The sequence below is a fragment of the Lepidochelys olivacea genome, assembly GCF_965140295.1.
Source record: "Lepidochelys olivacea isolate rLepOli2 genome assembly, chromosome: 7".
Taxonomy (NCBI): Eukaryota; Metazoa; Chordata; order Testudines; family Cheloniidae; genus Lepidochelys; species Lepidochelys olivacea.
In genome coordinates, this window is record NC_140417.1 from 20,951,907 (window position 1) to 20,978,883 (window position 26,977).

The following is a 26,977-nucleotide window of genomic DNA, read 5'->3' on the forward strand; positions in this document are numbered from 1 at the left end:
ATGCTTTAGAAATCATGAATGGTATGTGCATACACAAGGATACATGTTAAGAAACTGAGCACAAAACAGCCACCTCTGTATGACTGATACAACAGTGCCCTGTATAAAGAGTCAGTACAAGCTGCAACCCTTGCAAATTAGAGGAAACAAAGATGCAATGCAACATTAAAAAAATTAACCTCTTCCATAAAATAACTATAAGTGCATTTAATTCCACAATAAGTTGTAACTTGTAAATACGATGCATGTTGAAGGTTATTTTTATATACCAAAAATTGATGACAAATCAATAATCCAAAAGATAAACCATATTTATTTAAAAAAAAATTCAAAACTCAGCAATTGCCAAGATTGCAAAACTGAATAGATTAATTTACTGATTTGACAGACACCTGTATTATAGCATTTAAATTTACTCTTTGAAAACTAAACTGTCTCACACCATTGTCTTTCGTCATTTTTGAGGGTTATTTTCAAAGATCCACATGCCAAGGAGGTACAAAAAAACAAAAACAAAACACAAACCAACAATATCATATAAAAATATGCAGAGTTTTACACAGAAGCGTGAGCTGAACAGGAGCCTTATCTCAAAGCGAGCAGCTTCCAACCAGGGCAAATCCTTTGTAGTTTCAGCCAACCCTCAGTGGGGGAGCTACAAGCACAACGCCGTCACCTCTGACAAAAAGCATTGGAATATTCCTCTTGGTAGACTAAGTGGAAGGAAAGGAAAACGTAATTTACACAACGCATCTGAGAAATGTAACCAGCTTTAAATTCATGCTCAAAGAAAGAGATATCAAAGGTTCATAAAAAGCAAGTTTTGAGGAAATACAACTTAGAGTCTTATCCACACACTGAAAAGAGCAATACAGTTAGCAGGCAGGTTTGCTGTAGCTTTTACTTTGATAACAATTTGCCTGAAGTTGCTTTAAATCAAGTCCTGCTCAAATCTAGCTAGCAAAAATCAATTTTCATCTGTCAATTTTAAGTTTTTTAGATAAAACATTTAATTTAGAAAGTACTTTCAGTTTTTCTTTTCTCAACCACAAATACATTTAAACCCTTACTTTATAAATCTCTTCATAGGTTTCCTCATCAATCTCTATCGTTGTCACAGTCTCTTCAACATCACCCAAAATCATATTTAAGTGCTGATCATAAGCCTGTGCGAATGAGACCAGTTTCAATTATTTTCTTTATAATCTGTACCACATACAACAAAAAAGTGTTTAAATCTTTGTAGATCAAAGCAGTTCAAATACAAACTAACTAAAATGAACGTAACTTTTCTTAGTGTATTTCAACTTGGACTCACGAATAATCAATTGCTTTGACTGTCAAATATACCAGTATTTTAACTGGAGTGTTAATTTCACCTGCACTAGTGAACACAGTACAGCTGTTTTCTTTTTACAAATTAATTTTCTTTCAAATAGTTGTTTCAGCTGTCACATACTTTTACCAAATTATAGTTGCACAGGTTTAAGATTACTAAAGTTATATAGGTAGGGCCCTACCAAATTTAGGTTCCATTCTGGTGAATTTCATGGTAATATGATTTTTAAAATCATAAATTTATTGGTTTTAGATATTTAAAACTGAAATTTCAGGGTGTTGTAACCGTAGGGGTCTCAACCCAAAATGGGGTTGTGGGGGTGGGGTTGCAAGGCTATTATAGGAGGTTGTGGTATTGCCACCCTTACTTCTGTGCTTTGAAGATTTGAAGCTTTCAAGATGTCATAAAAGAACCTAGGCAAAGGCCTTAAAGTGGCTCTCTTAATTTAGTCGTGTATGAACAGTAAAAATTCACACAATCATCTCCACTAGGGGTGTGAATACAGTTTAAAAAGTTAACCATTTACATGATTTAAAAATGTCATTTAAACGGTTAACCGTTTTAAGCAGTTGGGGCCCATATGGCCAACATGGCTCAGGCTGCTGCGGGCAGCGCAGCTAGCCCCGCTCAGCCCAGCTGAGGTTAGCGGTTAACTGGTAAGACTACGCTTCCTGGTTAACCTTTTACATCCCTAATCTCCAGTATGCACACTGAAACTGGATCTACCTGGGGCCAACCCAGCATAGCGCTCAGAAGGCCTAATCAGAGATGACCATTCTCAACACATTACATCAACATGCCATAAACCACACTGGTGCTGAAGCCATTTCAAGGATAGCCCATTTGGGACTTTGAAGGTGAGGACTATACCACATTGCAGCGTTCAGGAGGGATGCTTTGACTGACAAAAAGCCAGATATCAACTTGTGAGAGTAAGGGACATGTCATTATCACTGAAAGTTGCTTGAATACAGACTAGACTTCTGTAGGATATCAGCCTGAGCCCAAATACCATTATTTTTAGAGAATGTTTCAATACCTACTTTTTATAAAGCTCTTTTCATCGGTAGATTTCAAAGTGCTTTATAAAAAGGTTGGTATCATTATCCCTATTTTACAGATGGGAAACTGCAGTATATAGAGCTGAAGTGACTTGCCCAAGGTCACTCGGGAGGTCAGTGGCAGAGGCAAGAAACAAACCCAAGTGTGTGCTGAGTTCCAGTCCTGAGTTCTATCCACTAAGCGACACTGCTCTAAAGTAGTTTAAACTAGATTTTTCCTAAACCATCATGTTGTAAAGACAACTGGTAATGGCAGAAAAGAAAATCCAGCACCTTGTCATTCTAAGAACAGAATAAAAGACAAGGATTTATACCTTTTACAGGTACCCATACTCAGATACCAAGAAATGCTCAGAAAATGTGTCAGGCACAAAAAAAACTTCTACACACTTTAAATAGATCGTAAAAATGAACTTGAATGGAATGCCACAAAGCAACCAACCTTTGAGTATAAGTTACCTTGACTTTTATATCTACTGTTTCATAGTTAAAAGTACACCAGTGTTAAATCTTTCCAGTGTTTCACTTACATGTAATCTACCTCGAAGTTCTCTGTCATTCCTCATTTTCACATAGATTCGTTCATCTAGACTGAGTCTGATCAGATCCAGTGGCTCCTCTACAGTATTTGTTGTTTGTTGCTAAAAAAACAGAAAGCAGTTTTCACAGTAACTTATGTTCAAAAGCAGTCTCTCTCTCTCTCAGGGATAGGATAAAGTACCCCTCACCTTCATCTCAGTCATTTGATCCAACGCAAGCTGGTAACAATCAAAAATCATTACCATAAGATGAGCATTTGGTGGCCGGTATGAAGTGACACGAATTTCAGTCCACTTCCTAGTGGACAGGCACTACCACCACAATTGGTACCGTTTACTGGCAGCCTTAGTGACAGGCCAGAAACCTGAACAGAAAGGGAACCAAATACGCCTTTCACCCTCAAAGTTGAGCTTGCACGGTCAGGTCTGAGATACCTTGGCAGGGGATGTAGAGAAGCTTACAGTGTCACTGACTATGCTGTTCTCATTGGTGGATAATTATTTGTATTATTGTAGCACATAGCAGCTCTAGTCATGAACCAGGACCCCTCTGTCCTAAGCATTGTGCAAACAGAACAAAATGGTGGTCCTTGCCCCAAAGAGATAATGCATTGGGGTCTCCGGGGTAAGTGTCCTGTATTTTATATTCCTTCACAATTATTCCTTCAGCTTCATTTTCAACAAAACAAACTGCAATAAAAGTAGGAAACAAGGCCATGTATTTCTTAAGCTTGATAATAGCACTGCCAATACTGAGGTTCCAGGAGACATAAAACAGCACTGAAATGGCACTAAGACCACAAAGAACAATGCAAGTTAGATTTTTATTTTTTAATAAAGATCATAGTAAAGACTGAAACAAAGGAAAAAATTCTGATGTAAAACACAGTAGTGAGAGGTTAAAGATTTGCTGCTCCATAGGGAACATTCAGTCTGCCTCACGTCAAAGGTTGCAGCTTTCTGCTATTTCTTTATGTCATGCCTCCACTCTGACATAGAATCATAGCGGATTAGGAGGAAACCTAAGGAGGTCATCTAGTCCAACCCTCTGCTCAAAGCAGGACCAATCCCAACCAAATCATCCCAGCCAGGGCTTTGTCAACCCAGGCCTTAAAAACCTCTAAGGATGGAAATTCCACCACATCCCTCGGTAACCCAGTCCAGTGCTTCACCACCCTCCTAGTGAAATCGTTCTTCCTAATATCCAACCTAGACTTCCCACACTACAACTTGAGACCATTGCTCCTTGTTCTGTCATCTGCCACCCCTGAGAACAGCCTAGCTCCATCCTCTTTGGAACCCCCCCTTCAGGTAGTTGAAGGCAACTATCCTTTTTCTGTTCTGCCTTAGCTTACTAATTCAGGGGGAAAAAAGCATCTCATGTCACTCTTGAGCAAGTCCCTCTGGTTGAGCAAGGACTGAAGAGTGGTGGAGGCATGCTCTGAAGCAGTGGTCACCAATCCTAGAGAATCTCCCAGTCGATAGCGATCTCCGGCTACAGCGGGCCCCATGGATGGGGGGTGTCTCCCTCCCCACACCGCTCCTGCCTGCAAGCACCACCTCTGAAGCTCCCATTGACCAGTAGCGGGGAGCTATGGCCAATGGGAGCGGCTGGGGTGGTGCTTGCAGAGAGCAACAGTGCACAGAGCAACATGCCCTCCCCTCCCCCAGGGGCACATTGGCCCCTTCTAGGAGTGGCATGGGGTCAGGGATCCTGCCTTAGCCTCACTGCACTGCCGACTGGGAGCTGCCCAAAGTAAGTGCTGCCTGGTGGGAGGCCGTGCCCCAACTCCCAGCCCCCTCCCAAAGCCAGTACCCCACACCCCCTCCTGCACCCCAACCCTCTACCCCAGCTCTAACTCCCTCTCCAAGCCTGCACCCCAACTCTCTGCCCCAGCCCAGAGCCCCTCCTGCACCCAAACTCCCTCTGAGACCCCACACCCCCTTCTGCACTCCAGCTCCCTGCCCCACCCCGGAGCCCCCTCCGACACCGCAAACCCCTCAGCCCAGAGCCCACACCCTCTCCCAACCCTCTGCCCCAGCCTGGTGAAAGCGAATGAGGGGAAAGCAGCGAGGGAGAAACGGCGGGACGGAGTGAGCAGGGCAGGGCTTTGGGAAAGGGGGGGGGTAGATCCCTTACATTCAAAAAGTGATTTGGGGCATAAAAAGGTCGGAGGCCGCTGCTCTGGAGGGGGCTGTATCCAGCGCTTCTTTGCTGGAGGGCCGCAGCTCAGCTAGACAGTGAGCGTCTGAGGCAAGCTGGGGCGGGCTGAGACAGGGGACACTGGGGAGAGCAAACAGTGAGGGGACCCCCCCCCGGTGAGCCTCATTCATTAACCGCCCCGGCACGGTCTGAGCAGGGGAGAAGCTGAGTAAGAGAGGGGGCGTGTAGCGACAGCGACCAGGCGGGAGGGCGACCCCGCTGACGGGGGGAGTCCCCAGGAGAGGGGACCCAGCCTCTGGAGGAAGGGGAGAGCCTCGCTCGACCCCACGCACGGGCCCCAAACGTGGCTCCCGCCAAACAGTGAGAAAGGGGCGAGCCGCTCACCTGGTCCACTTCGTCCGCCATCTTTCAAACGCCAGCCCCGCCTCCTCTCGCGAGACTCTGTCACCCCTCCGGGAGGCGCCGGCGAGTCGGCGCGTAGGAACGGAGGGGGGTGGCGCCACGCATTGCGTCGGGGAGGAGGCGTGGCGCGGTCTCCCAGCGGGGGAGGGGCAGTTGCGCCGTTCGTCGGCCCAGGCTGGCAGAGGCGGGGCCTGGCTGGCAGAGGCGGGGCGGGGCGGGCGCTGTCTGGGCCCGCCCCACAGGCAGGGCGAGGGAGAGAGAAGCCAGGGGGCGCCCAGGCTTGTTCTCAATGGTTCCCCAACCCCCTCCCCCCGCGTTGTTCTGCCCTAGACGCTCTATGCGAACAGGGCCGGTCACTGGGCCTCAGTTTCCCCGCTCCCCTGACCGCCACAGGGGGATAGGTAGGGTGTAGCGCTGGGCTCCCAACGGGCGTGGCGAAGGGAAGCAAATGCTGGTAGACCCACGTTACAGATGGGCAAACTGAGGCTCCTTTGGAATTACTTTATAACGGCCTCAGTAGGCGCAGGAGCGGCCAGCGTGGGTCAGCCCAAGGCCTGTCTGCCCCGCAGTGGCCAAGTGCTTCAGCAGCGTTGCCCTCCGGCAGGCGCACGGGGGACGTGTTAGTGCGAGGCCGCCTCGGGGCTGTTCAGCCGGGCGACCGGCACGTGTGACCGGGGCAGCTCGCCAGCCCCTGCCCGCAGTCACTCCTGGGGGGCAGGCAATGGGCACACGGCGCTCGCCCGGACTGGGGCGGAGCGGAGACAATGGGAACAACCTCTGCCAAGAAGGGGCCACGAGTGAGCACCGTCCAACGGGCCCCTGCAGCGCCCCGCACAGAACAACGGCCGCCCCGCCATCCTGCCCTAGGCAGCTTTGCGCAAGTGGGATGTGACGGGCGCTGTCTCCCGCCCTTGCGGGCTGCAGCCCAGCCGGCCGGGCCGGAAGAGACGTCAGGCAGAAGGGGAGGCGAGAGCAGAGGTAGGAGCCGGCTGTGCCAGCCCGGCCTTCCCAGGGCCTCTCTGCGGCTACGGGAGACTTCGGGGGCACATGCTCTTCGGAGGCGGGGAAAGCGTGGAAAGGCCTTGCCAAAGGAGGGGCGGGCTGCCTTCACCTCCGCCGTGTTTGCTTTGTGTCCCCCGCCGGTCTCTGGTTGCACCCCTTGAAAGACGCAGCTTTGAAGAGGAAACAGCATGGGAAAGAAGCGCAAAGGTTCCCTGCAGCAAGAGACTGCCAGCAAGAAATTAAAGGGAGAGCCTGCTGCAGCAGCCACCAGGGCCCCCCAAATTCCCAGGCAAGAACCAGAGGGTGAGTGTAGAAATAGACTCTCTCTTGGCCAGAGCCTGTTACAAGCTGTTGCATAAGCATCATGGAGAATATAAAATGAAGGCGAAGCAGCACCTGGCACCAGATTGCAGAGTGGGGGAGGGAGATTGCCACTTTCCCCCAACATGCTCCTTTGTTATTACTTTAAAAATGACTTTAAAATGCTCCCTCTATGCTGAAGGACATTTAAAATCTCACTTGATTTTTTGGACTTTCCCCTCATTTAAATGTTACCGTTTTTGCAAGCCTTTGGCCTGCTGTCCAAAGTGCATTTCTAATTAGATTGTGAAGAACAAACCAAATTTCCCCCTTAGTGTTTATTTCTAGCTGCATTCATTCTGTAACATCCGTTTTCCTGTAGGGTTTTTGTAGGAGTTAAAAAAAAAAAGTAAAAGTTTATTTAGAATTGTTTTTGTCTCTATTTGTCTGTTTAGAGCTGAATAGAGCCTTTGAAATATTTTAAAGAGCAGATATACCCCCTTTAAAAACACAATCTGTTTTCATATCCACTAAATAGTGTAGTGTTTGTATTTCACTCCATCTGCTGATCTGTTGTCTATTATACAGTATGTAGTCATGAGATCATGGCTGATTTAGCATTTTTTTGTCCGCCTCATTTAAATTATACAGATGTTACCTAAGCAAGATAGTTTCCTCTCTAGAACTTAGAGAAGTGCTTACTGCTGTCGGTAGACAATCCAAGGTTTCTAAACCTTTCCTTTGTCACAATGAAAGAAGGCAGGATCAAATGATTTGGTCTGACAGGTGCAGCTAAGAAGAATGAAAGTTCTAGGGTGGATTGTTGCTGGTGGCTTTTAGTAAATGTATGTCATTTCAACAGATCTTTAGGGCATTATGCTCTGTGTAAAATATAAGCATGGAATTCAGGCCATTCTTAAATCAAATGATAGTAGAGTTTGATTGTACATCTGCTTGTGGAAAAGGCTAACTGAAAGAAATTCTATAAAATCTTAAGGCCTGATCCTGTATTTCTTGTGCAACCAACACTCAGGCTCATAATTAATATTATGCTATGGTATCTTCTACTCCTTCACCACATCTTCCGTGCGCATAATTTCTCTCTGGATTTCACATAGGTGTAGAAGATGATGTGGTGAGAGTTCCAAGCAATCTGTATCATTCCTTAACTTGTGAGAGAGACCCTAAATTTTCACATGGTGTCCTGCTTTTTTGTGACTGCTCTGTCCAATATATTGGATTTGGTCCTGCAAAGTGCTCAGCACCTTTAACTCCTGTTCAGTGAGAGTTGAGGATACCTGAAGAGCCTCAGAAAATCAGGCCTCTCATAAACACACCATTTAAGAAATAATGGTTTTGGAATCTGTGTAGGTCTTGATACAATGTTATTGGACCCTGGTGTCTATGTAAAACCCTATTAAAGACAGGAGGCTACTTTGTGGGCTCAGGAGTGTGGTGTCACAGAGCAGTTCACAGGATTGGGACCTTTGTGTGTTTGGTTTTTTTTTTTAAATGGAATGTTTAAAGTACAAAAGCCTCTCTCCTCAGTAAATTTTCTCTACAAGGTTGTTTTTTAAAAATTTCATTGAATTTGAACCAATTTTACTGGTCTCAGAATAGGGTCCATTGTGGATGCCCACCAATTCATGCAGTATTGCCAACCTCAGATGTTCAGAACCATGACTCAGGCCCCCAGAATGCATGGGATTGGCTTAAAAATCATGAGACTGTAAAAACATAAGAAGGTTGTCTTGTTTGCCTTCTGGAGTGTTGTTGTTACTTATTATTTATCGTACATTTGGGTCACATTTTCAAGTTTTGCTTGACTGCCTATGTTACGCTGGGGGTTGTTCTAGCTTCCATAGCAGTCCAGTATGAAGAGGGTGCAAAGGGGCACCTTAGACCCCCCCCCCATTTTCCCCCCGGGGTTGTGAGTTCTGCTGTGCCTTCAGCAGCAGATACTGCAAGACTTGCAATAAAATCATAAGAGTTGGCAACTCTGCTTCTGATATGTATTTACAATTGCACTGGTTTGCAATTGCTTGGTCCTATGTGAATTGACTTGAAATAAGAAAGCTTGTTTCAGTAAAATTGATAAACAGAGTCAACAGAGATCTCTCCAGTTTTCTTGCTTCTCTCAGACTTCCAGAAGCTGTAATTTTATAACAGATAATCTCTACTTCATTAGGAAATAAAAATCTAGGTCCTAATCCTAGCTAGCTCTATACATGCAGAGGATCTTAAAAGTGACCTTCAAAGCTTTCTCCAAAGTGGGATCATTACAAACTAATGAGGTGAATGTCGGACAGCCACAGGCAGAGGAATATTCAGCTAGTAAATTACTGTAAATGTAGCGTTGGAAAAAAAAATCATCTCCTTCAAAATTACCGTACATTGGCTGGTGTTTCTCTGCTATACTGACCCAGAATGCATTGATCTGTAGGCCTGATCCTGCACACAGTTAAGCACATAAGTGACTTCATGCAAATAGCCCTTTTACTCATGCATTGACTTCAGAGGGAGTACATGCATGATTAGAGTAACTTATATATGTGAGTGTTTTCAGGAACAGTGTGTATGTCAGCTTGGACACCAGCAGTCTCCCTGGAATATGTAATAACCCATAAGGGATTAAATAACTGGCATTTTTTTCCTTACATAGAGTGGCTTTGGAAACCTCTTATAGATATAAAATAGCTATTCCTATATACTGGATACCAAATAAAATAAATTCTGTGGAGCCATGCCATATCCTGAAAAAGGAGGAAAACCTGGCACATTGCATGACGGGATTGTGCCCATCAATCCCATCTCATATGTACATAGTGCACCCATCACAGTGGGCTCAGTGGTTTCACTGTGATGAGGAAAGCATCTTGCTATTGTTACAGGAGAATCTTCAGAAATGCTTTAAATCCATCTTGCAAAATTCCACTTGTCTGGGAAAAGTAACTCTTTTGAGATAGGTGAGAACAATATTTGTTTTTCATCCACCATCATATGTAAGGGCAGGTATTGTCCATCTTGTGTATTTTGGGCTGCTAAATTTCCCTGATACTTTTGCTTCAAATGCACTTTTTGGTAAACACTTCACATTTGTTATGAAAATATTCTCATAGGCAGTGTGTTCATTTTAAGCCTGCATTTTCCCCTGCAACCTGTGAGTGATGTGCTGGCTCCATTGAAGTTGATGGGAGTTTTATTATTGACTGAGTTCTGTGGGGCTAGGATTTCGCTCTTTGACATGTATTTTTCCCCTCTGATCCATTGCAGATGATTTTGAAGAGGAAAAGCCCAGTATGAAGAAGAAGCTCTCAAAAGTTCTTGGTGGAAATAAGAAGAAGAAAGGAGATTGTGACACTGAAGTTCATAGCCTACCAGGTAGATCTTCAAGGCAAAAAGGAGGAAAATCAGTAGCGAAGGAGGAAAATAACATAACTGTAAAAAACAAAGGGGAAACGTGCCGGTAAGTTAATCTACAGCATCAGCATAATAGTCTGGGACAATATTGTATTCACTGTTAAATGTGTTTAGTTAGAGCCTGATCTTGCAAATACACACAGGTTCCTTTACTCACACTAGTAACCTCATAGTTCCACTATGCACTTGAGCATAATTATTCAGGTGTATGGTTGTTTGCAGGATCAGGCTGTTGGAATTCATTCTGGGTGGAAAGCTAATATTTGAGACGTTTTCGAGTTTTATGTAGCGCAAATAATTTAAATTTTATATGGAAGTTGCCTAGTAATTTAGGCCAAAAATTCAGGTTTGTTTGTCCCTAAATGAGGGTAGGGAGGAGGAATGTAACCTAGGACAAGAAGAAATGGGCTTAAATTGCAACAAAGGAAGTAATAATCCTGCCTTGTGTGCAGGGGACTGGACTAGATGACCTATTGAGGTCTCTTTCAGTCCTACACTTCTATGATTCTATGACATTTGTATTTAAAAATGTCAAAGAAGCTTTTGTGTGGACTAATAGCAGGAAGTGAAACTGATCAGTCTTGTTTCACTGGCCAACCTGAACAAAATTTACTAAAATAGTAAAACAGACAGTTCTAATTCCTGTTCTTTTTATACTGATGATGCTTCAGCAAGATTAACAGTTCTTGAATTCTTTAAGGCCCTGATCCTGCAAAATATTATATGGAGACAGAACCTCTGCATCTATGTAGAGCCCTGTTGATTTGGGATCTTTTGAGGGTGCAGGTATCCATCTCCCTGGAGATCCTTACAGAATGGGGACCTAACATTACATACTGCACTGGGAAGAATATTTCCCTATATTTACTGTTCTACCTCTATTTATGGTAGGATATTTTACTTTACAAGTACAGATGCATTGTTTGCATTTGTAGTTTGCTTGTCAAATATTTTAAAGCTTTGCAGCTGTTATTTTTAATACAGATATATTGTATTTGTTTTTCTATTATTTTAATGTTGTTTTCCTCCAATTTTTAAACAAACTAGCAAACAAACTACACTAACTCTTAAAGCCTTTTTTTGTTGTCTTTTGTAATCTTTATAGTGCTTTACCAAGCCCCTCTCAGAAGGAGACGACAATGAAGAGAAAATCAACTATTAAAAAAGAAATGGATGAAGATGATGATGGAGATGGAAGTGAGGATGAGTGGGAGGATGTGGAAGGTAACAGTCTTTTACAGTGGCCTTATCAACTATTATGCTCTAAATATTGTCATATACTGTTGTTCTCAGTGATGATTTATTTGACTCTGGTGCACCAATCTTGAATTCAGATAGTTTCTATACTCAGTATTACAGCTATAGATTTTTTTTTAATTGAATCTCTTCTATTAATATTATAAAGGATCTAATCTAATATACAGATCAAGATTTTGAACATTCCAGTGTTCATGGGTGTTTAAAGATGGATCCAAACTAAAATCAATATACTTACCAGCGGGTGGCATTTTAGCCTCCTATTATTCATCCACAAACAGTGGATAAAGGGGCAGCCTTGCCCCTCTTCTAGAATTTCCTTTACTGCTTACTTAAATAACATAAGATTCCTAGCAGAATTTGCCCCTGAGTTTAGGATTGCTCCCTGCAGAACCTCTCTATCCTGCCCCTCATTCAGTCTGCCTCAGAAAGACACTAGGGACCCTTTTATGTATGGTAGTTGGTGTTACTAAGACCCACCTAGTTTAGCTGCCAGTGTCTGTGAGCAGAACAGCTCTGCATCTTTATGCACCTGATACCTATTAACGTGTAGCAATGCTGTTACCCAACATGTGGCACTCCCTGAGCTATTTGTAAATATGAAATATCACCTTATGCCGAGAGAAGCTTACAGTGAGTCCAACAGAAGAATCAGACTGTGATTTACTGAGATCGAGATGGAGACTGGGCAAGTTAAGTCATTCAGTCAGATACCAGTTAGTTGACCATCAAACCAGGTTATGAAGACCAGAATTGTATTGTATTTTAGCTGTAAATGCATGCCTACTAAAGTGAACTCCCTACTTAAAAACACTCCTGAGTCTTGTCAGTGCTTTTGAACTGATAGAGAAGGATTTAGCCTCAATGTAGGAATAAGGTGCCAGGGGAAGAGGAGCTCCAACAGACAGAGGGTGAAGTTAAGAATACCAAAGTTATGGTAGAATTTTGACATTGTTACCGTACGTAATAATATCCCTCTACCACAGAACACATGGTAGAGTCCCAGAACATGGTACTTTAAATAGGGCAGCAGTGCTGTAGAGAAGGCTGCATTCTCAGCTCCTACCTAATGTGGAGTACCCAGTTCAAAAAATACTAATGAAGATTATTTTACAAATAACTGTCTAAATTTATTGTTCCTGTAAGGTGCCATCGAGACAACTCTGAAACCTAAGTATTGTGTCCCCAGAACAAACACAGCATGGCCCATAGCAATGCAAAGCTTCCCTTATGCTGCTCCACCAGTGTTCCTCAATCCACTTCTGAAGTAATGATTTGTTCTTTGGACTTTCTGCTAAAGGGGGTTGATTGTGATGGTAGTATTGTGAAAGGGAGACCTGTCTGCTAGAAACTGGACAGTGTCAATACCTTGATACTAAAGCGACTGGCATTTCATGAATACCTTAGATACAGAATATCTGCTCATTTAACACAGGTTACTGAAGAGACACCAAATGGCAGTGACTTTTGGCAGTTCAACTTTGGCTATGTTTGAACAGGTGAACCAGAGAGGAGACTCCCCAGGGCCATTGATTCCATGGGTATTAATTTTAATTTTACATTTCCAGAACTTGAAGATCCTGTCCTGGATAAATCAGGAACAGCTGCTGCCCTTCCTGCGCTAGTGTTGCCCAGCAAACCAGTTGAGATAGAGATTGAAACTCCAGAGCAGGCAAAGAAAAGAGAGAGAAGGTAAGATCAGTTATACAGAGGAGGCAGCATAGGCCAGTGGGTAGAGCAGGGGGGCCAGGAGTTGGGAGACCTCTCAGGTTCCAACTCTGGTCACTGTCTGGCTGTATGACTTTGTCAGCTGGGGTAAATGGTCATAGCGCCATTGACTTGAAGTCACTGGAGTTATGATCATTTAGACCAGCTGAGGATCTGTCCCCTGATCTTTAGATGTGCTGAGCATCCAAAACCTGAATTGAAGTCAGTGAGAACTCAGGGTGCACAGCACCTTAGAAAATCAAGCCCTTAACTTCACTATGCCTTTCTGTGTCCCCATGTATAGGGATAGGGATACTTACTTTTGTAAAGTGGTTTGAGATCTGGGGCTGTTGTAATGTAACTATACAGTACTATGACTGTATATATCTTCTTTGTCTTTTCCCATTTTTAATATAGTAGTACCCCTTCAGTAAATTCAGTTAGCAGCAGCCCTCTTAGATCCTGTCACAAGTTTGGGTAGTGAGGCTAGGAATTTACATCTGGTCTTATAGATATATGAATACTAGTTATAGGTGGAATCGTGTTACCTGTATGCTGAATTTTTCTTTCCTAATTCACATGGGTATTTGGGAGGGTTGAGTAGGTAGGTAGTTCATGAAAAGTGCTAAATAAGTATTAAGTATTTTTTATTGTTTGTTTGTACCTCCTTACACTGGCAGCTCTTTAAATCAAGGCACTAAGTCTCAATAGTAAGGTATATAGTGCTCACAGTTTTTTAATCACATCTGCACCTCATGACTATTTGCATAGAATTGACTGAATTCTCCCAAAGCATGCACAGATCTTAGCATAAAACCTGGAATTGATTCTCTGACGCATTCTCTTTTTTGATTATTCCGAGTCCTGGTCAGGAATCTGGAATGGTAGGTCCACAGGGTATTACAGCATTCATTTTTTTATAACACTGCAGAGAGAAAAGGAAAGCTGAGTTTGAGACCTATCTCCGGAGAATGATGAAACGCTTCAACAAGGAGGTTCATGAAGATACGCATAAGGTGAGGGTCACGGAAGCAACATGGCAGAGAGGGTACAGATCATGAAGACTTCGGAACAGTTGTGGTATGTGATTTGAAAAGGCACAATGACATTTAGAGCCAATTCTAATCTGTATGATTCATGGACATGCCTAGAAACTAAAGGGAAAAAGGAAAGCAAAGTTCCAATCAAATTCACATACAGGTTTCTCTCTGATCATCATTTGGAATCCCCTGCCGCTTGGAGAATCTGCATTTCTGGAATTCAGGAACAAAATAGATGTCAGTGGTGTATATAGGATTAGTTACTGAACTGGAGTGATTCCCACTCATATTCATGGAGTTAAACTATTCATCACATTTGAGGCTGGTGATACTGATGAGCATGAAAGGGATTTTGATCCGGATCCTCAAAGGTATGTAGGCACCTAACTCTCATTTACATCAATGGGAATTAAGTACTTACATACCTTTGAGGATCAGGGCCTTTATCACCTTCCTCTGGAGCACCTTCCTCTGGAGCAGGGTAAGATGGCCTTGTGTTCAAAGCACTGGAGCTCAGGAGATCTGGGTTCAATTTCTGTTTTGACACAGATTTCCTCTGTGCCTCAGTTTCCTATTGCTAGATCCAAGGATATGACTTTCCTACTTCACAAGAGCATTGCAAGAATAAACCCATTATTGTGTAGTGCACAGATACGATGAAAGCGGCCAGATAAGTACCTAGATACATTGAGTTAAATTAGGAAGGCATAAGTACATAATTTTACCATTGTTTTGTTATTGGCAGATCTCCTTCCAGCTTCTGTTCCAGTTTTTGTACTGGCTATGGGAAAAGGGTGGGAAATCCAGTACAATGAAAAGTACTTAAAATAAGGACTAGCTTTTGACTTCAAAATTGTCTTTGGAGATGAATATTGCTTCTGCTCTCAGGTGAAGCAATGACAGTTGTTTCAAATGTTCAAGACACAAAGTTGGTTTTGTATCTGTTTTGTGCCTAGTCCTAGAAAACAAACGATGTGAAGTGTTTAAATCAAAGCTCATCAGTGTTTCCAGATGGTAGATGGATGCATGGCTGTCAAAAAGGGAACTTAACTGGCATTTCATTTTGCATTAATTTCAGGTATAGTTTAAAATCTGCTCCTCCTTTTTTAGCTATCTTTATTTCACGTCCCTAATAATTGTGCCATGGAGAGGGAATTGAAACAAAGATCTTAGAACTGACAATTTGAAGACAGAATTCCAACGGAGGCCACAGAAATTGTAGTCACAAAAGGCCACATTGTCCTCTGGCTTACATGGCCACAATTCCTTTGAGAATCTTGGTATCTCCTTCCTCGTATAGCTATTGGGTCAGATTCACACTGGTATGTTAACTGTAATGGAGTTGCACCTGAATTAATATGGCTTGTTGTATTAGCTGAAGAGCCTTTGTATTTGCCCTATCCCTGGCTGTTGATGGAGGAGTAAAGTCATTCATTGAAACAGCCAGTGTGTTTGGTACAATCTTAAAACCTATTTTCTATCTGCTCCAGGTTCACCTACTATGTTTGCTAGCAAATGGTTTCCATAGGAACAGGGTCTGCAACCAGCCAGATCTTCAGGCTATTGGCTTTTCCATCATTCCCACCCACTTCACTAAAGTGCCTGCAGGTCGTATAGACCTTCTCTACCTTTCCAACTTGGTGAAATGGTAAGAACCTTCCTTGTAATCTAGCTCTCTCATGTTAATTATTGAATTTTTGATGCAGCACAAGGAGAGAGATCAAGCTGAATGAGTGTAGTCATCCAGACTCAAGTGATTTATCTTGTTAAATACTAGTGTGGGGAAAATCCCACCCCCCCCCCACCCCACACACACTTTTTTTTTTTTAAAAGAGGGGTGAACTATGAAGAAGTTATTCAGGAAACTAGACACTAAGGTGAATTTGTCATTCTTCAAGGTTTGTTGCAACCTTCACTATCAACGCTGAACTCTCTGTTGATCGAGAGAGCCTGCAGTCCACTTTAGAGAGGCGCTTCGCCATCTATGCTGCAAGAGATGATGAAGAGTTGATCCATGTGAGTGACTTGAAGTCTGGAAGCTCCCAAGGTTACTTGCTGGGGTTGGATGCCAGATCACTGGGGTAGAATTGCTGCTGTAGAGGTTGCAGGTTAGGCTTAAGGAGTGGGGCTGGATTTGAAGAAAACTGATAGATCATCTCTGGGCCTCAGCTTTCTCTTTATTTTTTCCTGTTTTGAACGTAGCCCTGGTGCTTTGAATGACATATGTGCCTTATAACCTGAAGAAGCACCCACTGGGATCCTGCTGTGGTTAGCCCTTGATTCTAAGCTGTACCCAACTGAAGGCCTGATGATTTTGGCCCTCTGTTCTAGGCAATATCCACTTGCCTTAATGTGTAATTGGTCCTGATGCTGGTGGCTTCACAATAAGTATGTGCATTGTTCAAAATCATTACCCCTGAGTCTGCTCTGGCAGTGCAAAGCAACTACAAAGTCAGATTAACCAGCTCCCTATTCCTCTTTTGTGAAGCAATTCCTAGGGGGTCACAGCCCCTTCTTGGTTCCCAGTTTAGGGGGTTTACCTGGAAAAAAGAGTTGTGATGAAGGTGTTACTGCATTGAGGCAATCCTCAGCAGTCAGAATGACCCTTTGAGGCCAAGGGCAGCCAGATGTGATTTAGAGTAGCCTGAAGGCTTTAACTGACCACTACTTTTTAAGACATCTGGCAATAAGTCAGCCTGTGACTTTGGAACTGGAGTAGGGGCAAACTAGTCATGTCTTTCCAGTTCTTATAGGGGTTGCTGGTTAAAGAAAAATAATTCATGAGCGGAAAACCGAACATTGAGGGAAGGCTTCCCATCCTTTGGGAGAGCAGCATATGAACTGCCATTTTGCAGGCATTCTGCCCACAACTCCGTCATGCTCCTTGGAAACCTGGGAAATTGCAGCCTTCGTCTAGTTGTAGAATGTCTTTGCTGTGGCTGGAGATGTAAAAATACCTCTAGCTAGGAACTGAGGAATTAAGCTTACATACGCTGGCGGGAGAGGACCACAGACAAAGTGAACCATGCCTGAGTTTGAACACTTCTGGTTTGAATTTATCTATTTTTGCCCATTTCTGCTGAACTCCCACATAACAAAACAGTCAGCAGGTCACCACTGATACTAGGTTACAGTCACTAAACTACCATTGCAGTGTCCATATGAATGGCAGATGTTTCTATATAGTAACATCTTGTTAGCATACATAATTTATTCAATCCATCCTTAAAAGAGGTGCCACTTTGTCTCCTTTAGCTCTGTTTACCTCAGGAATGAGGAACTGAGAGGAAAAATGGTCCAGTGTTGGGGCAGTAGACTAGGACTTGGGAGAACAGGGTGCAAGGCCCTGTTCCACCACAGACTTCCTTTGTAATATTTGGGAGTCATTTAACTTCTTTATGCCTCTGTTCCCCATCTATAACATGGGGATGTTGTGAGGATAAATACATATATTGTGAGACATTCAGACACTGTAGTAATGGGTGCAATGTAAGTACCAGAGACAATTGAAATGAATCTTTATCAGCACACATTGCACCAGGTTAAAGATCTGGATGAAACTTGACTTTTGGGTTGAACTCTGGCTCCAATGTGGTTTTAAGCTAGTTGTTCATACTTAACCACCCCCCCCCCCCAAAAAAAAACCCCAACCCTCAAGTTTTTTCTTTTTTCTTAAACAGATATTTTTACTTATTCTACGAGCGTTACAGTTGCTCTGCCGGCTTGTGCTGTCTTTGCGACCCATTCCCCTGAAAGAGCCAGCGGGAAAGGTAGGGTTAATTGGGATTGTGAAATAAAGGAATTGACTATTTTAGGAGTCCACACTCTGGCCCAGAGGGTGATCATTAGGAGTCACATGATGTTAATGAAGAGGGAAAAAATAGGCTGAATATCAGAGAAATCTTCCTGACAATGAGCTGTATTAGGGCGGAGTTGCCAGAGTTTAACGTAAAATGTGATGTTAAACTGATTTAGCTAACAGTAAAGGCTGTGTGGACACTCTTATTTTGGTTTGAATGTCTTATTTCAGTTTAGTTTATACATGTTTCTTTTCAAATTAAGATGAATAGAAATAAACGAGGTTTAAACTTAAATAAGAGTGTCCACACAGCCTTTGCACCAATATAAATTGAATAAGTTTAAAGCCACACCTCAAGTTGAACTGATGCGACTGAGACAAGGATTTAAGCTGTAGAATGTCTTCCACCACTTTTCTTTGGAGACCAAGTTGCTTGGGACTTTTAAAACTAGGCTGGATGAAACTAGAGTTGGACTGAATGATCCAATAGGTCTTTTCCATCTCTGACATCTGTGATGGAGACTAATTAACAAGCTCAGATCCTTTAAAGACAGCCAGCCTGTGTATCTAGGCAGTGTTCTCATCTCTGGGTTGGGAACACAGAACACAGCCTCTTGAAGCCCACCAAATGGCCCTACCCAGCTGTTTGACTTTAGGTTTATGGTTCCCTAAAGCTTGCATATTAACAGGACTACTGTACTCACAAAACTTTGTTCTGCTTCCACCTAACCCAGTTAGTGGAAGTTGGAGTTTGTTAGACAAACATTATTTATTCTAGAAAAATCAAAATCGCCTCTCTTTTGTTTTGAGGGCAAGAGCTCCTGCAAGAAGCACTCTGCCAAAAAACCTAAGGCTCCGTCAAGAAAAAGCTCCTGCAAAGGAGCCAAGCAACAGGAAACTCTGTCAGGGAGTGAAGGAGCTGACAAGGAACCAAACACCTCTGGGTCCAAAAAGAAAAGTAAGTCAAGGGTGATCAAGGATTGCCAGGAACAAAAGGAATCCAGCGATGATGAAAGCAACTTGGGGGAGGGGGAAGAGGAAGGAGCACGCAGGCCCAGAAACAAATGCCAACGAAGAGTGACCTTGAAAGTGTCTTACAAAGAGGAGAGTGGAAGTGACGAGGGCAGTGTTTCTGAGTTTGAGGCTTCGGAGGAGGAAGACAGTCATTTCTCTGATGAGGATTTTGAAACTGTCTCTAAGAGGCAGAAGAGAACATCAGGGCCCCATAAAGCAAGGGTAGTAGTTGAAAATAGCAGGAAAGCCAGGTCTTCCGAACCAAAAGGGCCCAAGAATTCAGGTGGAAATGAGCAATTGCTGGCAAAAGCAGCTTCTCCAGGCTCTTCTAATACACCCAGGAAGAGGAACAAAATAATCTCTAGTGACGATGATGGGGAGCAGGAGGTGGTGAAAGTGACAGGCACAGATCAGTGGTTGGAAATCTTTGTTGAGCGGGAAGACAGGTGGGTGTGTGTGGACTGTGTTCGTGGCATCGTTGGCCAGCCCTCTCTGTGTTTTAAATATGCCACCAAGCCAGTTTCCTATATTGTGGGAATTGACAGCAATGGGCATGTAAAGGACGTAACACAAAGGTACGACCCAGCCTGGATGACTTCGACAAGGAAATGTCGTGTGGATCCTCAGTGGTGGGAAGACACGCTGGAACCATATAGAAGCCCCTTTGTGGAAAGAGAGAAGAAGGAAGAAAGGGAGGTAAATGGACACCAGACATTCAGTGTCATTTCATACTGAGAGCCAAATTCTGACATCCTGAGTCTGGCAAAGCTCCCTGGGAGATTTTCCCTTGGAAGGGATGCTGGGATTTGGTGCCAGAATATTTGCTGTATTCATATGTGGGTGTTTTAAATCTGGGAACATATGTGTATGTTACAAGAAATAAAATAAAATGGAAGCTGTTTAGAAGAGAATCTGGAGAGAACAAATCCAGAGGACAACCCCATTTGTAATTTGTTGCATAGAATAGCATTGCCCTTGTCATGAAACACTTTGAACCAAGTTAATCTGTGGTGTAATTCCATCATCACCAAAGGAGATACACCAGGGATGCCTTTGGTCATTTGGATTACCTGCTTTTGTATGGGTTTCTGATTTTTTTTTTTTTCCCCCCGATCAAGTTTATAATACAATCTGTCGTCTTTTTGTAAAATGCTGGTAAATTTTTGTAAAATGCAAAAGATCATTGAATTCACTATTATTTGCATGGTTCACACAGTTTCTAGTTAAGCTTCAAGACCAACCTCTGCCGACAGCCATTGGAGAGTATAAAAATCACCCTCTTTATGCATTGAAGAGGCATATCCTGAAATATGAGGCCATCTACCCTGAGACTGCTGCTATCCTAGGATACTGCAGAGGAGAGGCGGTATATTCCAGGTGAGACCTACCTGCTTGTCATATTGTAAAAATTATACAGGTAGCTAAATTGATTGAATGTCAGCAAGACAGTTCTGTGTATTTTTGCAGTCCATTGAAAGAGTGTAGACAGTTGCTTTGTTCTGGCCTCTTTAGAGACTGTGTGCACACACTGCACTCCCGGGACACCTGGCTGAAGGAAGCTCGCGTGGTGAGGATTGGGGAAGTGCCCTATAAGGTAAGGGAGCTTGGAATCATGTCAGTGCAATGTGACTGCGCTCTCTGGATAAATAGTCATTGCTTTTATACCTTCTGCACAGACAAGATTTGCACAGCGGACTCTGTGACCAGGGCGGTGAGGGGAGTGGGAGGAGTCAGAGAGATGCAATTCTTTCCCTCCAGGCTGCAGGGAGCTGCCCTGCTGCTGTGGATCCGTCAGCCAGCTGTGTACCAGCTCTACCCAGAACTCCACTATGTGTTCTTCACACTCTCAGGGACCATCCCTGTTTGGAGGCTTCCTGCCTAGCAGAACTGCACTCGTTTGATTCTGTTCAGAGCCTTCCAGGACCCTTCCTTGAATTGGAGGATTTGGCCCCAATTTGCTCACAACATGCCTAGGTGCATCGAGCATAAGCTATAAATTACAGATGTCAAAGCTATGGAATGAGCACCCCTTTCCTCCCAGACCCTTCTTTTTCGGTCTCCCAAATAAAATCTGAGATCCCAGATTAGTGTCTGTTTGTTTGTTTCTAAAGTGTGACAAATGCAGCCATTGTGTTTGCACAGATGGTGAAAGGATATTCCAACCAGGCAAGGAAAGCACGACTGGCAGAGCCTTCGAACAGGGAGAAAGATGATTTGGGGCTGTTTGGCCTGTGGCAGACGGAGGAGTACCAGCCTCCTGTGGCAGTGGATGGAAGGGTAGGCAAGAGGGAAGAGAGGGCGGTGTGTGTGTTGAATGCAAAAATCTGGAACAAGGACATAGGCTTTATTTTCCTAGAGCATCTTTGAGTGTTAGAGGTAGATCAGCTTCTGGATCCCAAAGTTCTGGGATTTGTAGATTATATTGGTTAAGTGCCCAAATTTTAGTCCCACCTTAAGTAGGCCTCCATTTTTATGATTGGAAATAATTATGGAGTTCTGTGCCTGCAATTCAGGGCTTGCAAACATGCGGAGTTATTCTTGATTAACTTTGTAAGTGAATTAAGTTAATTCAGAATAAGGCACTCTCTTCCAGTGTAAGAGCATCCACCTATGGAGAAAATTGTAAATAGTTAATCTGCTTGAAATTCCCATCCTACCTTATTCTGGATTAATTTTCATTTTTAATTTTCAAGCCCATAGTTACAAAGCACAGATGGTAACCATAAATCAGGGTTGTCTATGTAGCTAAAATGTAGTTGCAAAGTGTGGCCAATGTCTGAATATATGGCTTGTGTCCTGAATATTAAAGAATTGTTGCCAGTGTCGCTAATCAGACACTCAGAATAAGGATAACTAAGCAGATACTTGTAATGTATCTATTTCTGAATAAGAGCAGGAATTTCCATTCATCTCCTGACTGAGCATGAGGCTTCACTTTTTATTTTCATTTTTCAATAACAGGTTCCCCGGAATGAATATGGAAACGTGTATCTCTTCCTGCCCTGCATGTTACCAATAGGCTGTGTGCAGCTAAAACTTCCCAATCTGCATAGAGTGGCACGGAAACTGGACATTGACTGTGTTCAAGCCATCACTGGATTTGATTTTCACGGTGGCTACTCACACCCAGTGTACGTGATGTGCCTGCTTTCTGTTTTGTTTGACCTGTGAGGATTTTTGTATATTGCATGGTGGGTGCTCCATGCTAAGGGTATATTCCATGCCATTTTCTCTGTCAGCTGCTGTAGAGGCAGGACACCTCAGAGCAAGCTGTGGCACATGACATCACAGAATTCAGCTCAACACATGTCCTTTCATTTCCATTAGCAGCCTGCTCTTGCTCTGGAAGAGTAGGGAAACCACCCTTGCAAATGCATCATGTGAGATACTCTGCTTTCTCTGTCAATACTCAGTAGTCTTCGGTCTATGATGCATCGATACGTATTGGCCTGCTTCCTTTCTTCCTCCAGCACTTGGCCTATATTGTGGGTGCATAAACTGATAGGTGAATGTATTCTCCTTTCCAGTACTGATGGCTACATAGTCTGTGAAGAATACAAAGAGGTGCTCGTCGCAGCCTGGGAGAATGAACAGGCAGAGATAGAAAAGAAGGAAAAGGAGGTGAGAATTGTTTTCACAGGGTCCTTATTTTTATATTGAACAATAAGTCACCTTCACTTACAGTTATGTAAAATAACAGTCAAACGGGGTTGCAAGCATTAAACACAGAGCTGAGCCAATGTAAATGTGTAGTGGTCACAATCTTACATTTCAGTAGAACCACTTGTCCAGATGGATTCCTAAAGCACTTTACTCTGTCTGATATCCAAACTGCAGGGATGCACGTGATCCATTATAATAATGCAGCCATCTCTGAGGTGGACCACAGCAGCTGTTTAACAGCACACAGCAACGTTACACGGTTGTTCAAAACAAAGTGAAGAATCCATACCCTGAGCTAAATTTTAGGCATAATATAATTATCCAAGTTGGAATTTGCCAGGGAATGAGGGTCAGCAACCCTGCTCATTCACAAATAATTATAAATGGCCATGATATTGGTGTTACATTTAATCCAAATGATGGCCCCTCCAGCAGCCCTGGATAGTGGGGCATTGATTCAGTACTGACTTTGAGAAAAGTGCCCAATTCAGTATTGACTCAGAGACGAATGCCCCATATCCTGCAGCATCTACTGATGATCTTTTGGGGCCTCCTACATAAATACTTATATAAGACACTGCTTAGTTTGTGAGATGTGACAGCAAAAAGCCATGTTGGCTGCTGATAGTGAGTAAAATGGTATAAAGTTATATGATGGAATAAATACAATGATTCCTGTACAAACAGATACCTCTTAAAATATAATGATGTTTGGTTAATAGGCCTACTGAATGCTCAGGAGTGATGCAATACATTTAAATTAATATACAGAATTTCTCCGTTTTGTTTAAACACCAAAGACTGTTTGTATGGTTCTGAATATATCAGAATTCCTGACTTTAAGGATTTCTTTTTTTGAAATAACAATTCCACATAGAAAAGAGAGAAGAGAGCACTGGGTAACTGGAAATTGCTGACAAAAGGACTTCTCATAAGAGAGAGACTGAAGCAACGCTACTGCAGAAAGGTAAGAATCTGTGTGTATATCTGCTACTTGTAAGGACTAAGGAGTTTTCCAAGGCAGAATTTGCCTGCCAGGTAGTGCTAAGACTGTCAGGAAAATGGTAGCAGTGGAATTTGTACTGGGTTTGGAACAAGAATTTAGCTCAATCATGTCAGTTGAAATCTCATCCTTGTTTAACATAACACGAGCACTCTGCAACCAGGCAACATGGTTTTATATTATGGCTCTATTGTTCTGACATCATATCCACTTCATATTTTGGATTTCTTAGTCCAAACCACAAATGTAGTTTTCAGAGGCATAAAGTGACCTGTGTTGGTTTGGGTTATGAAGTGAAATGATTCTGTCCTTAAATATGTTTTTCATCATGCTCGGTGATAAGTCAGATTTTAAAGCCGGTTTATTCTTACACTCTCTTGACTAGTGAATATTCTTTCTGAACTTGAATTAATGCTGCACATACGAGACATGGACTGATACTGCTTTGTGTAGAGAATTACATAAAATGTACCGCTTGTCTGTTATAGATCACTCCTGATAACTAGAGCAGCATCTTCCATGGTGATGAGACTATTATGACAAAAAAGGACTCTTAAAAAACACCCCCTAACCACAGTTGCCAACTTTCACATGGTAAATAAGCACCCAGGCTTTCACAATAAGGCAAAAATCAAACTAATCCCATTTCAAAACAAGGCCAAAACAAGCTAATCCCTAAAAACCCCAACACTGTGACTAGATCCCCCCAGCGTGCAGTGTGGGACTGTGGTGGGCCTGCTGTGCCTCGCTGACTATCTCCCCTCTGCTTGCCAGGAGCCAATCAAAAAAAAAAAAAATAGCAACAAGCTAAAAGCCAAACAAGCTATAAGCCAAAAACTAGCCAACAAGCAACTCCCAAATCAATTAAGCCAAAAACAAGCCCAATTTCTGCATTTTTTTTTTTTTTTGTGGGTTTGGCAAGTTTGCCTCTAACATTCATGCTTATTTTTTCCAGAGTGAGGCATCCGGATCCATGATTGAGAAAGGAGCTGGATTTTCTTCTGATGAAGAAGGGGAGCCAAGTTCAAAGACTCCAGCTGAAGATGTGGTGGTTTCTTGGCCTCTGAATCGGCAAGTGGAGGAACAAAGAAAAGAGAAAAAAGGCAGAAAGAGCAAGCGGGAAAAGAAGGGAGAAGTAGCACACTTGTTCCCCTTTGAGAAGTTATGACCAGAACCCAGGCCTAAACTCTTTATGTTCAATTTCCTGATGCAAGGATGAAGGTGGTTGGTTTCTTTAAAACTATCTTGTAAATAATTTCAAAGCTAGAAAATGTTTGATGTTTTCTACCAGTTGCCTGCTTGATACTGAATGAGTCAAAATTATATAAATAGAGCAAAGAGCAGATGTGGAGGTAGATAAAAATACATCACAACAGGAGCATACCAACCAGTGTGTGCTTTCAGCTCTCTTGTATATATGTATTTCTGATGCTCAAAGGTGGACTCTTTCCACAGGGTAATGTCAAGCCCTTCTCTCTGATCTAGCATTGAGAGTTCTATAAAGGTGAAACTGGATTTATTTTATCATTTCTTTTGGAGTCATGGGTAACCTTTTTATCTGTGGAGCTTTGAGGGACAGATTTGTAGATATCATATCCTTCTCACAAGAGTGACCCATTGCAGCTGTTCTTCCCCTTTGACAAGTATTGTCACCCCTGCAGTACACCTATTGCTGCATCACTTTCACAATCTCCTTCCCACAAGTCTTGTTTACCAACAAACAGAAGCATGTGTAGCTGCTATTCAGGAGTCCCTCCTGCACTCTATTACTGGCCTATTATCGCTATTGGTAGTTAACCCATATTGTTTCAAATCAGCAGTGCAATAAATTTTTATTCCCATTTGTAGTCCATCATCACAAGGGTGGAAATGATTAAAAAAAAATCTTTAAAAAATGCAACATGACAGTGTCCCAAATTATCTCAAGACTTTTCTCTCTCGCGCTCTCAAAAGGATTATGGAGGCAGGGAAAAGATCAAGGACTGAAAAGTAAAATAAGTCAAAACTACACTTAAGAAATTTCTGTCCTTTGCAAAACATGTAAATGTTAGCGATCTGCCAGGTTTTGAGGTGCTATTGATTTTTTACATCACCGCCTTTATCATTTAACTAAAATAACTTTTCACCCTTAATGTTTATTTACTGTCTGCATATGGCATAGCTTGGACAACAAAAGCAGACCAAGAACTTTCAGTTTGGGGCAAAATTTGCAAGAGCGCCATTGCCAGAAGTAAAAGTCAGTGGGACTTAAGCACTTTTGAAACTGTTACCTATTGTCTATAGCAAGTTTCACTTTCTCTCTCTTTAGCATAGTTCTGGGTTTGTATTCTAAACACTGTAAAAGAATGTTTAAATCCATGCAAACTGTTTATGGGGTTTTTTTTTAATGAAATAGTACTTGATCTAGACTAATTATTTTTAGAAAACCTATAGTTGGGCCTAAACAGACCTAAATTTCTCTTTAAGAAAACTCCTGGTTATGGAGGGAATGCAGCAATGTTAAGAGCCTGCTGCTTCCTTGCCTTATGCCATGGGCTCAAACTCATAACCCCAGTAGAGAGGTTAAAAATGCAAGGAAAAAAAGCTTTAGTACTTATGTATATTTAGAAAAATATTTTTATACTGAATTTTTGGAAAAAAATAGTGTTTGCAAAGATCAATCCTATGCATGGTCCCTGTTATTTCTATGGGTCATTCTTTAGTGCATTTATCTGTATTCCCAATGAACAATTATTAAAGGAAAAAGCAGTGACCTCAGACAGCTTAGTTGTCATTTTTGTATTACAGCAGCAGTATCACCAGTCCTAAGTGTTCAAAACATGTAAATTTGCGTTTCTTTACATTCTGTTCTTTGAGCTTTTTAAGGTTTATGTTAAGTTTTTTTTGAACAAAGACTAGAAATGCTTTTAATGAAAGCTGAGATTCTCAGGTAAGTACTTGACTGCAGATGAGGCTTCAAGAAAAACTCTAGGTATTGCAAGATTTGACAATACTGCAGTAATTACCAGAGGGTCCCTTTGGGGTCTGGGTCCTCTTGTGCTATATGCTGTGCAAATACATGATGACATGCTCATACACTGAAAATGGTTCAGGGTAAGGACCAGAATCCAACTCACTGAAATTTGTGAGTCTTTCCATTAATTTAAATGGATCTGAAATTAAGTAACAGCTAGGAATAAATGGAAGATGACTATGGAATCCATTTGCATGGTCAACCAATATCCTAGGAGATCTAACAGAGCTTCACATAAATTGAATTTTGGACTG

The 26,977-nt window shown here is 42.5% G+C and overlaps 2 protein-coding genes across 3 annotated transcripts; one reads left to right on the top strand and one right to left on the bottom strand.

The window, feature by feature from the left end:
• Positions 1-290: 290 nt before the first annotated feature.
• On the bottom strand, positions 291-5,610 carry LSM3 (LSM3 homolog, U6 small nuclear RNA and mRNA degradation associated). The gene is made up of 4 exons (XM_084635348.1): positions 5,488-5,610; positions 2,931-3,041; positions 1,071-1,166; positions 291-713 (listed from the first exon to the last, which is right to left on the bottom strand). Exons 1-4 carry the CDS (start codon positions 5,506-5,508, stop codon positions 633-635), a joined length of 309 nt encoding a protein of 102 aa, XP_084491474.1. The 5' UTR covers positions 5,509-5,610; the 3' UTR covers positions 291-632.
• A 472-nt stretch (positions 5,611-6,082) lies between these two features.
• On the top strand, positions 6,083-26,469 carry XPC (XPC complex subunit, DNA damage recognition and repair factor). Of its 2 annotated transcripts, XM_084635345.1 has the most exons (16): positions 6,083-6,810; positions 10,081-10,273; positions 11,333-11,451; positions 13,053-13,176; positions 14,123-14,207; positions 15,722-15,879; positions 16,130-16,247; positions 17,912-18,001; positions 18,841-19,740; positions 20,261-20,421; positions 20,557-20,638; positions 21,187-21,321; positions 22,006-22,175; positions 22,572-22,665; positions 23,585-23,674; positions 24,666-26,469. In XM_084635345.1, the coding sequence occupies exons 1-16, from the start codon at positions 6,696-6,698 to the stop codon at positions 24,876-24,878; spliced, it is 2,847 nt and encodes a 948-aa protein (XP_084491471.1). In that variant the 5' UTR covers positions 6,083-6,695; the 3' UTR covers positions 24,879-26,469. The 2 variants fall into 2 exon arrangements, with proteins under 2 accessions (XP_084491471.1, XP_084491472.1); XM_084635346.1 differs by lacking the exon at positions 17,912-18,001 and having other exon boundaries at positions 6,088-6,810.
• Positions 26,470-26,977: the final 508 nt, after the last annotated feature.